Source organism: Pongo abelii, chromosome 1 (genome assembly GCF_028885655.2).
Source record: "Pongo abelii isolate AG06213 chromosome 1, NHGRI_mPonAbe1-v2.0_pri, whole genome shotgun sequence".
NCBI classification, from domain to species: Eukaryota; Metazoa; Chordata; class Mammalia; order Primates; family Hominidae; genus Pongo; species Pongo abelii.
In genome coordinates this window covers 193,194,501-193,211,766 of record NC_071985.2, presented here as the reverse complement: position 1 = coordinate 193,211,766, position 17,266 = coordinate 193,194,501, and the positions used below count along the sequence as shown (strand labels likewise).

The 17,266-nt window shown below is 57.5% G+C and overlaps 1 protein-coding gene across 1 annotated transcript; it reads right to left on the bottom strand.

Annotated features, from left to right (window-relative positions):
• Positions 1 to 220: 220 nt before the first annotated feature.
• On the bottom strand, positions 221 to 17,081 carry COL9A2 (collagen type IX alpha 2 chain). The gene is made up of 32 exons (XM_024251520.3): positions 16,917 to 17,081; positions 15,384 to 15,458; positions 14,148 to 14,183; positions 14,001 to 14,063; positions 12,515 to 12,568; positions 12,358 to 12,393; positions 12,240 to 12,263; positions 11,838 to 11,891; positions 11,438 to 11,491; positions 11,276 to 11,323; positions 11,028 to 11,084; positions 10,891 to 10,944; positions 10,512 to 10,565; positions 10,062 to 10,115; positions 9,909 to 9,962; positions 9,738 to 9,791; positions 7,946 to 7,999; positions 7,457 to 7,510; positions 7,189 to 7,242; positions 5,901 to 5,945; positions 5,481 to 5,534; positions 4,571 to 4,624; positions 4,247 to 4,300; positions 4,091 to 4,162; positions 3,835 to 3,870; positions 3,699 to 3,743; positions 3,578 to 3,610; positions 3,250 to 3,396; positions 2,850 to 2,904; positions 2,353 to 2,541; positions 1,543 to 1,620; positions 221 to 1,110 (listed from the first exon to the last, which is right to left on the bottom strand). Exons 1-32 carry the CDS (start codon positions 16,989 to 16,991, stop codon positions 911 to 913), a joined length of 2,070 nt encoding a protein of 689 aa, XP_024107288.2. The 5' UTR covers positions 16,992 to 17,081; the 3' UTR covers positions 221 to 910.
• Positions 17,082 to 17,266: the final 185 nt, after the last annotated feature.

The window sequence follows — 17,266 nt, the reverse complement described above, 5'->3', positions numbered from 1 at the left end:
CAAAGTTACACAGCAGGTCAGCATCCTGCCTCCATTCCTAGGTTCCTCCCACAGATGTTCCTCAAAACTGCCATGCCATCCTAATGCTCAGAATTCAGGTGCCCAGAGAAAACGCCCCATCCTGCCCTCCCCCTCCGGAGCCTCTGTCCTTCCTGCCTGGGCAATGGAGGCCCAGCAACAACTGCCCCATCCACAAGAAGAGAAGCCCAACAACTCTTCTATCCTGGTTAACTCCAGGATAGAGTAACTCCAATGTCCTGGTTTGTACCCAACTTGGGAGCTTTTATTTACAGAAAGGCCTGTGTGGATTGGGGAGAAACGGGTGGGGAGTTATGCGAGACAGAGAAGGGAGATGATGTTTAAATACTGAGTTGGGAGGCAGGGAAGGAAGTAGTGGGGCTGCCTTAAGGGTATAGCCGCCTCAGGGTAGTCACCCAGCAGCAGTCACCTGGTAGGTCCAGAGAGTGAGATGGGATCAGGAACTGGCAGAGACCTCAGTCATTAGTCCTCAAGCTGACGGGTGGAACTGTAGCTGGGCAGGGCCCAGGCCTCCCGGGGTGCCCATGTTCCACTGACCCGAGGACAAGATGGCCAGTGGAGAATGGTGCAGATTAAGATGTTTGTTTTGGTAACAGCCGAATGATGCTCCCTGGAAGGAAAGCCGCTTCCTTCAGCGCTTCGACTCCATCGACACCACTTGCCCTGTGTGTTGGCCTCACTTTTTCACTCATCAGTGCTCTACCTCCCCTTCCCCCATGTTTTAGAATTCCTTTTCCTCAGGACTCCTGGGTCCCAGACAGAAGGTCCTGGGGGAGATGGTTTCCTGGGTTGGGGATGGGTACATGTCCACCCAGAGGGGACCTGGTCCTTCCCGCCAGGATGCCTGCCGGGCTCTGTCTGGGCCTGATGCTCAAGGCCCCTTGATGGATCCAGGCTCTGCAAGGCGGGCAGAGGCATAGGCCGAAGCTCCAAGGCAGGCTGCAGGTTCACAGAAGCCTGGCAGCCCCACGGGGCCTGGCAGGCCAGGTCGACCTGCCTCTCCTGGAGCCCCTGGGGACCCTCGATCTCCATCCTTGCCGTTGATTGCCTGGCCAGGCCGGCCAGGGAGTCCTGTGAACAGGAGAAAGTCAAGACATTAGGGGCACCTCTTGTCTCAGGCCCAGAATTTTGAAGGTGGGGAAATTTTTCAGATGGAGAAAATGAGGCCAAAGACGCCACAGGAGAAGGGACTCTGCCCCAGAGGTAGAGATTCTGTGATTGTCCCCTACCCCCAGCTCCCAATCAGTGAGCTTTGGGAGCAAACATCCCTTCCGTCACCTCTGTGAAGTGATGGTGGTGGATCCTGGGAAGTCCTGAGAGACCCAGCTTCCAGAGCTAGAACCACCCAGAGACTCCGGGGTGCTCCAAAGGGGTGCAGAAGCTGGGTAATCAAGGACTGAGCTGGCTGAGTGTGAGGCCGCCATGGAGGAGACCCCAGTGTCCACACGTCATTAATTCCCAAGCTGAGGAACACACTGCAGCTGGGCAGGGCCAATGGCTTACCTGGGATCCCTGGGGGCCCAGGCATCCCGGGGTGCCCCCGTCCCACTTCTCCTGGATCACCCTTCTCTCCACGTTTTCCTGTAGACAAAAAAGGGAATCTTCGTTTTTCAGAATTGGAAAATGCTTTTCCTCTATTTTTTGCTATGTTTCACACACAGAAATGATTCCTGTTTTGTGCTAGTTTGTAATAGAGGAAAGTTGGAAATGATCACACAGGGCTTGTTAAATAAAGGAAGGTGCAGACAAAGGATGGAAAATTATGTAACCAATACAGTTTTATTACAGGAAAGTAAGCATAACAATATCTAGCATTTACCGTGTCTCAGTGAACTAAGACGAACTCTATGTAAACTACTCTAAGCATAGTCCTCACTGCCACACCATGAGGTTGGTACTTTCAGTGTCCCCATTTTGCAGATGGTAAACCTAAGGCCCAGGGAAATTAGTAGGTAACTCGTCTGAGAGCCACGATGAGAAAGGGGAGTCTGGATTCACACCCGTGTGTGGCTCCAGCCTGCCTGCTTTACTGCTCTGCTGGTGTGCCGCCCCATCTCTATTGACATGGAAAGATGCTTATGGGGTACCACTAAGCACATTCAAAAACAAACCCCAGAAACCCCGAGTGATAACATAGCACATTCATTGCCATCCGTTTGCTACTGGGAAAGAGCCCAGGAGTGTCTCCTGGACCATGTGGCTGAGGAACCTGGGAAGGGTCTGTATGTCATCCTGAGAAGGGAATGGGGAAAGGGCCGGCCTGGACAAATCCTCACTGCCTGGCCCCCATGCCCGCCGCAGAGGAGCACTCACCCTTGGGCCCCGTGTTGCCGATCTGACCCACGGCTCCCACGATGCCAGGAATGCCCTGAGGGCCAGGGTGCCCATGGGGTCCCTGCTTGCCTGGGTACCCAGGGGGCCCAGGAGGTCCTGGGGGACCCATCATGCCCACCGCACCCAGGGCTTCCCGCTTGGCACTCACGGCAACCTCTGCCAGTTGCTCTGGAGGGAGGGAGAGGGAAGTCTATGAGATGGGTGTCAGCAGTAACACTAGGGGAGGCAGAGCATTCTGATGGGCCCTGGCCCCTAGGTTTGCAGACAGAAAAGCACCACCTTCCGTGGGCTCTGTTTTGCGGAAGTCAAAGGCCCAGAGTGACTTATTCAAGGTCCCGAAACCCTTCGGAGACTGGACTGGAAGGAGCCCCCAGGACTCCAGATTTTCAGACAAGTGAACACGTGGAGGCTCCGGGAGTGGGTGAGGGGCGGCGATGCCCTGGAACGGACTGTGAGGAGGGGTTGCTGCCCCTCACCTTGCAGCATCTTCAGCGCCACATCCACGATGTGCTGGTCAGTGGCATCCCGGCCCTGAAAGCAGAGGCCTTTCAGGAAGAAGCCCCTGGCCACAAGGGCCCACCGCTCCTGTCCCACCTGGCTGAGCGTGAGGCCGCCATGGAGGAGACTCTGGTGTCCAGAGTCATTAATTCCCAAGCTGAGGAACAGACTGTACCTGGGCAGGGCCAAGGGCTTACCTGGGAAGGTCGCGGGGTAATCCCTCAGTCTGCACTCACAGCCTTCCTGTCTACTCTGGGGCTTGGAACCAGTCTCGGGGAAGTCGGTGAGTCTCTGGGAACCCCTAGCCTTTGGCGGGTAAGCCGCACCCCAGAACAGATCTACCTAGAAGAATCTCCTCCTACCCTGGGGCCGACTCACCTCCACGCCCTGTCTCCCGGGCTGTCCTGGCACGCCTCGGTTCCCAGCCAGTCCTCGAGGTCCGGGGGGACCAGGGTAGCCCTGAACCCCTGGGGCGCCCGCATCCCCGCTGGGGCCAGGGTAGCCGGGTTCTCCACGTACACCTTGCTGAGGGGGATGGGGGTGGGAGCAGAGCCGGGTGAGAAGGTGAGAGCCGGGTGAGAGCCGGGTGAGAGTGGGTGGTGGGGGTCGAGGAAGGGGGTGGGGCCGGGAGAAGGGAGGGGCCAGGAGAGTGGAGGTCCCAGGGCTGCCCAGGAAAGTCGGAGAACGCCGGGAGGGGAGGACTCACCTGTCCCTTGGGCCCCGGCTCGCCGGACTCGCCCTGCAGGCACAAGGAGCCGCGGTCACGAAGCCGTGGGGACCCCGGGGCCAGCCGCCGCTCCCCGCCCTTCCCCAGGCCGCGCGCTCACCTTCTCGCCTTTCTCTCCGGGGAGGCCGGCCACCCCCGGGTCACCCTGCAGAGAGAACCACGGGTCAGACGCGCGGTGGCGGCAGGGAGGCGGAGCAGGGTTGGGGGTGGCTGGGAACAGGGGTGCTGGGACTCACCACTCCGCCGCGGGGCCCGGTCTTCCCTGGGGAGCCCTGGAGAAAGCGGGGAGTGAGGGGTTTGGCGAGTTCCCTCCTCCACGGGGTCCCCCACCTAACTTTCGGCCACAGCCATCTTTCCAAATCCGCCTCGCCGACCAGACCAGAACCCTGCGATCCGCAGGTTTGGAGGCTCCGGAAGGATCTGAGTCCTGCCGACCCCACTCCCCCTGTTATAGGGCCCCTTTCCCAGGTGTTTCCCAGCCCCATCTGGCACCTTGTCTCCTTTGACGCCTGGCAAGCCTTGGGGCCCTGGAATTCCAGGGGGGCCCTGCTCCCCCTTAGGGCCCTGAGGAGAAAAGAAACCAAAGGAATAAATGGAATGAGGGGCTTGGATATGACGCCCTGCCCACCTCAGCTGGCCTGCACTCACCTGCCTTCCCTGAGGGCCTGGCTGCCCCACTGGACCCCTCTCGCCTTGGTCACCCTGAAATAGAAAGAGAAGGTCACACCCTCAGCAGCTCTCAGCAGGGGTGGCCTCCCGCACCCAGGCCTGGCACCGCATGGTCAGGGTGCCCTCCATTCCTGCTGTCACTGGCAGGGGGTCCTTTGCTCCACTTGGCAGACCAGCAAAGCAAACCCAGGCCCTGCCTGGGGAGGCATCTCACAGGCTGGGCTGCATGGAGCAGGTGCTGTATCCAGCAGTGCCAGCTGCTGCAGAGGCCCCTGGGGAGGGGCCATTGTGCCAGGCACTTACCTTCTGTCCCATGATGCCCTGGGGACCAATTTCTCCTCGAGGCCCTGGCTCTCCCTGGAGGAAGGAGAAATTGGGGCTAAGCGTTTGACCTGGTGGAACCCACCCTTCCACAACTGGCCAGCCCCTCCCTACCCTTGGGTCTCAGCTAATTTGCTTCATCAGGGAAGGTTTCCCAGACCACCTGTTCCATGCTTTTGGGTCCCTGTAGTTTTCCTTCAAAGGACCCAACACAATTTGAATTACTTATCATGTGATCATTTCTTTCTTTCTTTTTTTTTTTTTTTGAGATGGAGTCTGGCTCTGTTGCCCAGGCTGGAATACAGTGGTGTGATCTCGGCTTACTGCAAGCTCCGCCTCCCGGGTTCACGCCATTCTGCCTCAGCCTCCGGAGTAGCTAGGACTACAGGTGCCTGCCACCGCCCCCGGCTAATTTTTTGTATTTTTAGTAGAGACGGGGTTTCACCGCGGTCTGGATCTCCTCACCTCGTGATCCGCCCGCGTCGGCCTCCCAAAGTGCTGGGATTACAGGCGTGAGCCACCACGCCCGGCGTGATCATTTATTTCATGTCTATTTCTTCCATTAAACTATACCCTCCATGTGAGGAGGAGACTCATAGTTGCAAGTGTTTAGTGAATGTTTATGCAATGAATAAATGAACGAACAACACTGCCTGTTGGATTCCCAGCCCGTCAACTTGGCCATCTAGGAAAGTCACACTCCACAACAGAGCCAGTCCTCACCCTCCCTGCAATGTACATAGGGAAATGGGCCCAGGGAGGAGAAAGAGCTTCCCTGGGTCATTGGGTCAGGGCAGAGCCAGACTAACTCAGAGCTCTCCCTAGGTTAGGGCTCCACCCCACAGCCTCACCCTAAAGCAGGAACCCTTGTGTCAGGGCAGGGGGCATTTACCTCTTTCCCAGGGGGACCAGAGAATCCAGGAAGGCCCTGCGGGCCCGGCTCACCCTGCAGGAAGACAGTTCTCAGGTCAGTCTGGGTGGCCCAGTCAGGCCCTTGGCCTCAGGGAAACTCAACGAAGCCTAAACAGAGCCTGGAACCAAATGAGTTGGGGAGGGAGAGAGGGTATTCTTGGTTCAGTTCTCTTGGCTCCTGATTTTCCTGTTTGTTTCTCCTCTGGATTTAAAGCCATGCCATCCTATCTGCACTGAGGCAGGCTGAGGAGTGCATGATGGGTGGGAGGTGGCCGGAGGGAGGTGGTTAGGCCCAAGGGGCTTATGTTCTGGCTGAGCCTCTGAGACTTGGCTGAGGCCTGGATCTTCCTGGCCCCAGACTTCCTTGATCAATTCTGTCCCCAGCTTGGGATCGCCTCACCTGGTCTCCAGGGCCTCCTTTTGTCCCAGGCTGACCTGGCACACCCTGCAGAAAGAAGTTGAAGTCAGTTTCTGCCCTGGCATGGGGGAGCCCCATGCACCTGCTGCTTTGCCTCCCATCCCCAATCCAGATTCCCCCACCTGTGGGAGCTGAACAACAGAAGGTCCAGCCACGGCATCATGAACTTAACTGTACTTTCCCACAGTGGTGGCAGAGGAGTGGGGCACAGAGAATGGCCTGTCTCCCAGGACCTGGGGTCTATGGGGAAGAGATGAGTATGTGCTCTCAGGTGCCTGAGCCCATGTGAGTGCACGCAGGAACACGAGTTTGCATGTGTGCACAGAAACAGGTTTGGCCACTCAGCACCCCCACAGGGAGGGAGGGCAGGCTCCCATGGACTGGACTCCAGGAGGTATGGAATGGAGATGGCCCTGAACGATAAGAGACCAGAAAGGGCATTTCAAACAGAGGGACCAGCAAAGGCCTAAAGGTGTGGAGGCAGAAAAGCCAAGGCCTGTTGAGAAGGGGAAGGACAGAGAGGGGCCATTGCTGATATGGCAGGAGGGGCAGGTTGGGGTCAGATTATGGTGGTCATTGAGTGGTAAGATGAGCCACGAGGACAAAGATTGCATCTGTCCTGTTTATAAGTGTTTACCTGCCACTTAGTATACCTCAGATGCTCAATAACTATTTTTTTTTTTTTTTGAGATGGAGTCTTGCTCTGTTACCCAGGCTGGAGTGCAGTGGTGTAATCTTGGCTCAGTGCAACCTCCGCCTCCTGGGCTCAAGCAATTCTCCTGCCTCAGCCTCCTGAGTAGCTGAGATTACAGGCATGAGCTGCCATGCCCAGCTAATTTTTGTATTTTTAGTAGAGACAGGGTGTCACCACATTGGCCAGGCTGGTTTTGAACTCCTGACCTCAAGTGATCCACCTGCCTGAGCCTCCTGAAGTGCTGGGATGATAGGCATGAGCCACTGCACCCGACCTCAGTAACTACTTATTGAAGGACTGGACTGAATGACTTTTTCCTGGAGGCGGTGGGGAGCCATGCAAGGTGCTATAGTGCGGAAATGGTCAGATCCCATTTAGCCAACATGGAGGACTGGAATGGCCAAAGAGAAGGCTAGAGTAATTGTCCAAGTAATGAAGCCTTCGCCAGGCCAGGGGTCACAGAGTTGGTAACGAGGCAAGAGGTGGTGATTGAGCAAGAGCCCTGGGTGTGTGTGGATTCTAACCTCATCAGCCACTAGCCCCTGGCCAGCCCCTGTGGCTCCATCTGACACTTACCGCTAGGCCCTGGTGGCCTGGACTTCCTGGCTGTCCCGCCTGTCCTGCACTGCCCTGGGATAGACAGATAACCAGAGATACAAATTAAAGCTCCAGCCAGAGGGCCATGGCTTCTACCCAGATGCAAGTAGGGAAATTGAGATCCAGAGGCAAGAAAGGGCATGTCCACGACAGACCTGAGGACCCCAGGCCCTGGGTGTCTAGAATCCGCATGGTCAGACTCAAGGCCCTGCCCCTGCCCCAGTCCCATCAGCAGCCCCACTCCTACCTTCATGCCAGGTGTGCCTGGGGTCCCGTCCTTGCCATTGATGCCTGGGGGGCCCTACTCAGGAGGAAAGTTCAAAGGAGAGTGACAATGCGGAGATGTCTGGGGTCCGGCCACCCACCCTTGTTCCTCTGCGACAGCTGCAGTGTGCAGGGAGGGAGTGGCTCTGGTCATCCCAGGAAGCCCCACCGGCCAACTGGGGGAGGGGAGCTGAAGTGGGAAGGGGATGACGGTCACGGAACACAGTCCTTCCCTAGTGTGGAAGGTGGTGTCCCCGACTGCTGCCAGCTCCCCATGACCTCCCCTATGTCATCACCCCTGTTTACAGGTGAAGAAACTGAGGCACAGAAAGGGACGCATTTCCTGAGGTTACAGAGCCAGCCCACCAGTTGCAGAGTTCAGACTAGCATCCCAGGCTTCTCTTCTGGGGGTTTGGACAAAGCAATTGGGCCCTGGCCTCTGTCCTGGTGGGCCTAGGCCTCTGGCACCTACCGTTGCTCCTTTCGGGCCTGTGATCCCCTGGGGTCCACGAATACCTGGGCTGCCCTGCAAAGCGGAGAGAGATCAGGTCACCCTCAGGATGTTGGCCCCCTGTCTGTCTGTGCAGAGAGGGGAACCACTGAGAACAGTGGCCTCTGGGTCCCAGAGTTCCTCTGGCACAGGCCACACCGTGCAGGGGCCGGAGGAGAGAGCCTTGGGAGTACCCTTCCTGCCCTGGCACCAGCAGGAGGGAGGAGAAGTCAGTGCCAGGAGGCCAGGCTGGGCTGAGCCGGAGCAGGGGTGGGAGCCAGCATCCACTGAGACCTTGGCCAAGGCCCCACACTCCACTCAGCCTAAGGAACACAACAACCGAATGCAGTGTGTGGATGCTGTATGAGTCTCGATTTGAACAAGAACCAGGGAAAAACTGAACAGAGACTGGCCATTAGATGATGTTAGGGAGTACTTGTTTATTTTGTCAGTTGTGATAATGTGATTATGTGAGAATGAGTGCTTATTGTTTAGAGATATGTACAAAAGTATCTAGGGTTGAGATGATAGGATGTTAAGGATTTACTTGAAAACATCAGAGCAAAGCAAAGGAAGGAGGGGGTTGGGGGATAGAGGACACAAGAATGACAAAATGTTAATAACTGAATTGGAACCTGTGATAGGTACATGGGGATTCTTTATATCACTCTCACTGGTTTTCTGTATAGTTAAAAAATTGCATTAAAAAAGTAGATATGGCTGGGCGTGTTGGCTCACGCCTGTAATCCCAGCAATTTGGGAGGCCGAGGCAAGTGGATCACCTGAGGTCAGGAGTTCGAGACCAGCCTGACTAACATGGTGAAACCCTGTCTCTACTAAAAATACAAAATTAGCTGAGCATGGTGGTGCATGCCTGTAATCCCAGCCACTTGGGTGGCTGAGGCAAGAGAATCTCTTGAACCAGGGAGGCGGAGTTTGCAGTGAGCCGAGATCCCACCATTGCACTCCAGCCTGGGCAACAAGAACAAAACTCCACCTCAAAAACAAAACAAAACAAACAAAACAAAACAAAACAACTAGATGATCTCTGCTGTCTAATAGAAAAATAAAAGTATAAGAATTTTTTAAATTTTAAAAAGAAAATAATAATTAAAAAAACTAAAAAATAATAAAAGTTAACTGTGTTTTCTGCTCCATTTTTCTGTAAACTTAAAACTGCTTCCCCCAATAGGTCTATTAATTAGAAAAAAAAAAAGAGTTAAGAGAACTGGCATCCAGACCAAATCCCATTAGCCCCATGGCTGATTTGCTGGAATCTCATTGTCTGGCCCCAGTGACTATGGGACTGGATCCCAGGGCTTCTCCTAAAGTCTGAATTTGGGCTGACTGGGCTCTTGGCACAGATGGTCCTCCCCAGCAGGTCACCCACTTGTGCAGACACACACACACTCACACTCACTCACACACACATACAAACACTCACACTCAGAGATATCCTCACACACTCACATACACATACTACACACACTCAGACAGCCTCACACATACACACTGTACACACACACTCATATATACACAGTCTACACTCACACACACACATACACTACACACTCACACTCACACACACTACATAGTCACACTCACACAGATAAACTTACACACTCACATACTACACACACATACACACACACTACACATTCACACTCACACACACACACTCACGCACTCACACACACACAGCCTTAGGTGGCGCCTTGTCCTGCCCAGTACTCCCCAGGGGCCCTGACTGAACAATGGGTGCCTGAGGACTCACCAAGTCACCCTTCTCCCCAGCTCGGCCTGGTGGTCCCCTAGGACCTTCCTCACCCTGGCAAGAAAGACAAGCAGGAATCCAGGTCACACAGGCTCAGGGGGAGCCATGCCCACTCTGGCTGTAGCTGTAGGAGCTCCAGCCTCGGGGGTAGGGGAGCAAAAGCAGGCTTACCGGTGGCCCAGTGGCACCGACGGCGCCCACCATGCCTTTATATCCATGAGGGCCCTGGGGAGAGGAAAGGGTTGCAGGTCAGTCCTGGCTGAACTCCAGGGGCCAGAAGGCAGCTCCTGGAAGCTCTTGTAGAACACCCCAAGATTCACTTACCGTCTCTCCCTTGGGACCTGCCATGCCCGGGTAGCCCCTGATACCCTGGGGACCCTGTTGAGAAAGAAAAATGACAGCAACGGCAATTGCAAGGCCCACTTCATGATACCTTGTCTGATGCCCACCTTCAATCTTACAGTGCCTTTTTGAGGTAGGCAGCAGAGTCTCTGTCTCGTGGATGGGACATTGAGGTTCAGAGATGAGGAGGGACTCACTGCATTACTCAAAGGGACAGTGGTAGACCTGGACCTCAGCCTGGGCTTCTTGCTGACAGCTTTGGTTCCTGTCCCTCATTCCTGACAGTTTCAGCCTCCCTCTCCCCATCCAGAGATGCTCCCAGCTAGACACAGGTGTCTCTTTTACAAGCTAGAGGCCTGAGCAGGGAAATGACTCCATGAAGGGCTCCTGGGGTGAGGGAGAAGAGGGCCACTCAGGCAAGGTGGTCCTTACCGGTGGTCCAGGGATGCCTTGCTCTCCAGAGGCACCCACATCTCCCTTGGGACCCTAAAGGGCAGGGATGAGCTGTCAGACGGGCAGGCAGATAGAAAGACACATATACAGACAAGCAAAGATACCACCTCTTTTCCCCAGCACAAGCAGACAGGAAGGACTACTACAAACCCTACAGTCCCGTGTTACAGATAGAGAAAGGCCAAGCAAGGAGACATGACCAGAGACATGCCGACCTGGAGCACAGGCCTCCAGCCCCCAGCTCAAGGCTCTGTCCCCAGAACCCACAGGGGAAGGGGAAGGGATGAAGAAGGGGACAGAGCCCTGTAGGAACATCTCCACGTATCCCCGACCCACAGCCCTCAGCCCTTGCACTCACCGGCTTCCCCTGGCGGCCGGGATCACCCAGAATCCCGCGTTTGCCCGCATGCCCCTGAAGGGAAGGAGAAAGCTCAATACGAGGTCCCCTCCTGTCACCTGCACCACCCTCCCAAGATTCAGGCCAGGAGCTCTCACCTTCACTCCCTGCAGCCCTGGGGGACCTTTCATCCCGGGTGGACAGTCGGTTGGACACTGGAAAAAGAAAATCCCACAGGGTCCTGTAATCAGCTGGGCAGTGCGCCCCCATCTCTCCAAGCCCCGTGCTCTCCTCTACCTCACCTGGTGGAACCCTTGCACTGCAGCCCCTCCCCATCTCTCCCGACACCCCCATCTCCGTGGCCCCGCCCCCCTGCATTAGCCCCGCCCCAGACCTCGCTTCTCACCAGGAAATCCGCACTGCCTTCCAGACCCTGGATGGTTCCCGGGAGACCCTGAGAGGAGACATGAAGATGGAGCTTGGCCTGACCCTTTCCCGCCGCAGGCTTGCTCAAAGACCCTTCTCCTTCCCCTGCACTTTGCCATGTCGGGGGTCTGGGGACACTTACAGGTTTCCCAGGGGGTCCTGGGGGCCCCGATGGTCCATCTGGTCCAGGGTCCCCCTGGAAGCAAAAGAAGCCCAAATCATACCCCTGACCAGCCCTTACCAGCTTACCCTAGTGCCCTCCTCCAGGTCCTGCCGCTGCCCTCTCTACCCTGTCTTCCCGGTCACTTTGTGAGATCCACCATCTTGGGAGATGAAGGCCTGATTGACAGGGGATGGGGCCAGCCCTTGGCGTCCCTAAAAGACCTAGTGCCGGGTGGGCTCATAGGAGTGGCTTCTGCCCCAGACCTGGAGGAGTTTCCCAGTGGCCAGGAGCAGGCCCAGGAACTTCCAGAAGACCACCCAGCTTGCCAGCTTGGAGATAGAAGGCCAGAGGCAGTGAACAGAGGGTGGCTGGGGCTCACCTTGGGGCCTCGGATTCCAATCTCACCAGGGAGGCCAACAGGTCCAGGCGGCCCCTGGGGAGCAGAGAGTTGACAGTCAGGATGCCTCAGAGGGTCAGATACCCTGGGCATGAAGGTAGAGACAGGCACCCAAAGCCCGTTTCTCCACTTTTACTTTTTTTTTTTTTTTTTTTTTGCCAACCGCAGAGAGACTGACAGACTGAGGCTTTAAGGACCAGAGAATTGCAGAGCCAGTGGACAGGCCCAGAGTGGGCTGGCCCTGGGTCTCTGGCAGGTCCACTTATTCCTGACACTATCACAGCAAGCTGGCTCCTCCCCATGGTAGCCATTCCCTCGAAGCCTTTCTGTTGTCCCTCCTTCCCTGGGAGTTCTGGGGATCCTGCCCCATCCCTGAGGACTTACAGGAGGTCCAGCAAAACCAGGGCCCTGGAACAGAAAGAAAGAAAATTGGCTTCATGGCTCCCTCTGCAGGTCCCCTCTCCCCCAAGAGTCCCTCGAAGCCCTTGCAGGTTGTACTCACCGGAAGGCCAGGAGGACCAGGAAGCCCGGGCTGGCCCTGCAGGAGCAACGAGAAAGGCTCAGAGACTGGGGTTTCCCCAGCTCCTACTTCCTCTCTACAGCCACTCCCAAACGCTGGCCCTAGATTGCCCATGCTGAGGCCCCAGCAGGCCCCTTACCTTGACTCCAGGGATCCCCATGGGGCCAGGCTCCCCCTTGGCTCCAGTTAAACCCTGGGGAAGAATGAAAATGTAAGATCAATGAGGGCCAACCTGCTCCCTGACCCACAGAGCAGGGCAGGTTCAAGGGTCCCTCCTGGGTGGGCTGAGGCTCCCTTTCGCCATAGCTCATGAAGGCCTAGGAACCTCGACCCCTTTCTTTCCTTTTCCCCAGTTCCCATAGTAACCCTAGGAGGCAGGCAGAACAATTCCCTTCTTTTGAAAGATGAGAAACCAAAGCCCAAAGATTTGGCTTCATGCCAGACCCAGGCTTCATGCCTCCGGGTTCAGGAGTCTAGAAGACCTAGCCATGGGTCAAGATTGGTCATTTACTTGATGTCCTGCCTTGGCAACTTTTTCATTTTTTCTTTCCTTTCTCTTTTCTTTTTCTTTCTTTCTTTTTTCTTTCTTTCTTTTTTTTTTTTTAATTGAGACACAGTCTCACTCTGTTGCTCAGGCTGGAGTGCAGTGGCGCAATCTCAGCTCACTGCAACCCCCGCTTCCTGGGTTCAAATGATTCTTGTGCCTCAGCCTCCCAAGTAGCTAGGACCACAGGCACGTGCCACCACGCTTGGGTAATTTTTGTATTTTTAGTAGAGATGGGGTTTCGCCATGTTGGCCAGGCTGGTCTTGAACTCCTGACCTCAAGTAATCTGCCCACCTCGGCCTCCCAAAGTGCTGGGATTACAGGCATGAGCCACCATGCCAGGCCATTGGCAACTTTTTCTGAGCCTTAGTTTCTCATCTGGGTGCCTCTCTGGGTAGATGTGAGAACCGATGCAATGTAGAAGGCAATACGCCTTGTAATCATTGCAGGGTGTGGATGAGTTTGAAGGGGCCCTGGTGACTGTCCCAGCCCTGGGGTCACACCTCATGAGCCAGCAGGGCAGAGGCAAGTCATGGGGCTTTCTCCTTTCTCCCATCTTTCAGTGACTGGCCCAGTGTAACCCCCACCAGATGTCCTCATGCCCCTGGGGCTGGCTGTGTTCAAGAGCCTGTGACTTTGGGGGCCCCCTGGGAGCTCTGTGGTATCAGCTAAATGATGTTTCTCTCCTGAGTCGTGCCTGGGGCTGTGGGCAGGGGTTGGGGGAAGAGCAGAGGAAAGGACAGGGCACACGAGGACAGCCCCACCCAACATATTCAGCCTGACCCTTGGAGGCCAGAAATGTGAGACTAAGTCCTGACTGCTGCGGGGGAGCAGGAGGAGCCTGCACCTCCCAGAAAGCAGACCCTCTCTCTGGACCCCGGTTGCCTGCAAATCAATGCCCCAGAGTGGGTGTGAGGTTCCAGGAAGGTCACAAGTCATATCAAGGTGAGGGGGGCTCACAGCTGGAGAATCTCCATCCTGCTGCCCATCTCTGAACAGATCAGTGAAGATGCCAGAGCCAGGCCCTGGAGGTCAATTGGCAGAGCCCCACCCTACCCCACCCGACACTCAGCTACTCACATCAATCCCGGGCTTCCCGTCTGGCCCATCTGGCCCAGCTTTGCCAGGCTCGCCCTTGGGTCCCTTGAAAACAGAGATGGAACAAACATGAGCCAGAGGAGGGCAAGAGCAGGAAGGATCAAAGGCCAAAGAGGATAAAGCACTCACCGGAGGGCCAGCTTTTCCAGGGGGCCCCTTGTCACCCTGCAAGATACAAGTCGGTGAGACAGCACACTACGGCTCACGCTACCTCAAGGGGGCACACACAGGCCCTGGCAGGCCACTCCCAAAGGCTCTCCTCCTCACTCTCCTCTCTTCTGTCCAGGTCCCCTAAGCCTTGCAATCTTTGGGAAAAGAGCCCCCTTTCCCTCAAAAATAAAAACCAAAAACAAATCATAGGAGCAGGAGAATAACCCTGGCCAGGTTGGAGAGGGTGACAGCAACATGCAAGAAGGCACAGACGTGCTGATGTCATGAGGTGCCAGCTGTGAGACCCACTACCAGGGCGGGGGGCTCCAAGCTGATGCCTCTTGGATTTGGGCACGTGTGGGAGGAAGGTTAGGGCTTTTGGAGAAACGTGAAGGGGGATGAGCGAGTTGGGCAGCAGCTCTATTCCAGACTGCAGGGCAGGAGAACGGGAAGCTGAGCCAGTGGCAAGGACCAAGGGGGACTGCAAGGGGGACTGCAAGGGGGAAATTCAGTGTTCCCAGGGAGGGAAGGACCTCCTTCCAGTGACAAAGGACCCTTGGTGGTGGGCAGGCAGGGCCGGTGGAGTCCAATTCAGCCCCAGAGAGGCCTCCAGGCATTTCAGAGCCCTCAGCAGCCAGGGCCTGGCCGGGGGCCCAGCATCCTGTGTTTGGGGGGTGGGGGCACCAGGTTGAATAGAAGTCTGTCCAGACTGGTAAACATCAAGCGGCCCTCCTGCGGGAGCTTTCAGAATGAGGTATTTAACCCTCACCCTGCAGGGAACAAGCCCAGCTGATTCTAAATCGGGGAGAGAAAACCGAAGGGAAGAGACAGGAGTCTGGCCCAAGCTGGTCGGTGGTCTGGCCAAGGCTCCCAAGCGACCCTGAAGAAGCGCCCAGATGTGCCAGAGGCAGGGTGAGGGGTTGAGGCGCCTCCTACTCCACAAGGAGGGGAAAGGAGAGGAGGGGGATGAGGCCTTGCTGTGAGCTGCGGCCGGCGGACTGAACAGCAGCTCCTTGTCCGTCGGCGGCTATAACGGGCTCCGCATGTCAGGGCTGGTTTGAGGTTTTTGCAGAACAAACGGCGTCCTTGTGGTGCGGGCCGGCGCCGCCTACTGGCGACGAGGGGCACCCCAGTCCCCACCCCCACCACAGCGCTCACAAAGTTCTCCTTTGTCCGCTGCCTCCCTCCCGCCCTGGTCCCAGGTTAGAGACTTACGTCGACGCCGTCGGATCCAGGCACTCCCGGCGGTCCCGGGGGCCCCGGGGGGCCCCGCTCTCCCGGTGGACCTCTCTGAAAAACACACACGGGGTGGGGCAGTCCTCAGACAGTGCAGGAAGCTGGGCGTCCCCGGGGCTGCAAGCGACCCTGGGAGCGGGGTCCTAGGGGCGCACCTCCTCCGCGAACTCCCACGTATTGAGAACCTTCTGCATAGCAGGCACTGTGTGCCATTACATGCATTCATTATCTTACAGAATACTCAGAACCGGGAGGCGGGCGCTATTACGGGCCCCAGTTTGCAGTCGCAGAAACTGGCTCAGAACATGAAGGGTCCATGGTCACTGAGAGTGGGCGGCGGCGCCAGGACTCCGCCCTGGATCTGCCCGACTCCTTCCACTGTGCCAGGTTGCCCTTGCGCGGTCGAGGTGGGGAATAGATGGAGACGTGGACAGCTCAAATAAATCAGAGATGGAATGTAAGGTTGTGCCTCGCAGGCTGCCCGCCCTCAGTGAGCGGTGGCTCGGGTTATTGTTCTTACGTGAACTACAGGCAGAGACAGCGCCTCCTCCTCTCCCCATGGTGCGGGAAAACCCGACGGGAAAGTGGGGGAGGCGCAGAGAAAGGAGGTGTAGGGAGGTGAAGCGGGTACTATCTTCCCACTCGGAGCGCCCCTTCGGCAGCACAGCTGCCGGGTCCTCCCTCCGCTAAGTCCTGACTGCTGCAGGGGAGCAGGAGGAGCCTGCGCCTCCCAGAAAGCAGACCCTCTTTCTGGATCCCGTTTGCCTGCAATTCAATGCCCCTGGATGGGTGTGAGGTTTCAGGGAGGTCACAAGTCATATCAAGATGAGGGGAGCTCACAGCTGGAGATTCTGCATCCTGCTGCCCATCCCTGAACAGATCAGAGATCTTAAAAGGCGGCCCTCTTAAGAGGCCAGCTCGGACCCAGGCAGGGGTCCCGGTGCCCACGACCTCCCCAGGCCGCGAAGTGCCAGGCTGGCGCCCCGCAGGCGAGCTCGGAACCACACCCAGCACCCGACGGGGCCCGGTCTCTGCCCTACCTGCGCGCCCGCAGCCCCCGGAGGCCCTCGGAAGGGAGACGTGGGTTGACGGGCAGGGCCGAGAGGCCGCCTCGGGGCGACAGCGGCGTCTGGTTGGAGCCGGCGCCCCCTGGGAGGCGGCGGGGGCGGAGGCTGCGCAGCGGGTGAATGAGCACCATTGTATGCACCGCCACCTGGGCTCCCCGGGCTGCCAGGACAGGGCGCCAGCTCCTGCCCCACGCTGCCTGTCCCAGGCCGGGCCGCGCGTCTCGGGATGGGTCCCCTCTGACTCTCCGGCTCAGCCACCTCCATTCACGGTGCCGCGATGGGCACCATGTATGCACCCACCGAGGGGACCCGCCCGCGGCGCTGTCCTCAGGTGGCCTCTCGGGCTAGGGGTGTCAGCAGGCGCGGGACACAGGCAGAGCTCCTCCATCCCGGACTCCAGGCCCGGCACCCTGGACCCTGGCAGCGGAGGGGCTGCGAAACTTACGATCTGCGCCAGAGCGAGCACTAGCACCTGGAGGAGAACAAGGAGGCTGCGGGGGGCGGCCGCAGCGGCGGCCATGGCGGGCGGCGGGGTCAAGGGGGACGGGTGCGGGTCCGCGCACGCACCGACGGCAGAGTCTCCCGGCGCTCCTCCGGCGCTGGCTGTTCGCGGGCGGGGTGGGCCGGGGCTCCTGAATATGCGGGGGGCGGGGCGGGGGCCGGCGTGAGCTGTCACCTGAGAGGACCGGCAGGGTTGCGGGGAGGGAGGCCGGCGCCAGGCATCCAGCTCCGCCCCGCTCGGTCCAGCCTCCTGCGTCCACCCTCTGTCCTCTGCCCGGGCTTCCCGAGCGCCTC

Bases quoted from the DNA above. Each gene is read 5' to 3' on its own strand.
- COL9A2 (XM_024251520.3), bottom strand. From the start codon at position 16,991: ATGGCCGCCGCTGCGGCCGCCCCCCGCAGCCTCCTTGTTCTCCTCCAG. The intron at 7,511-7,945 runs GTAGGTGCCAGA...CCTCCTGAGTAG, and splicing joins CAGGCCCGAAAGGAGCAACG to GGCCCCCCAGGCATCAATGG. The intron at 1,621-2,352 runs GTGAGTGCTCCT...TTTTGTCTACAG, and splicing joins CGGCAACACGGGGCCCAAGG to GAAAACGTGGAGAGAAGGGT.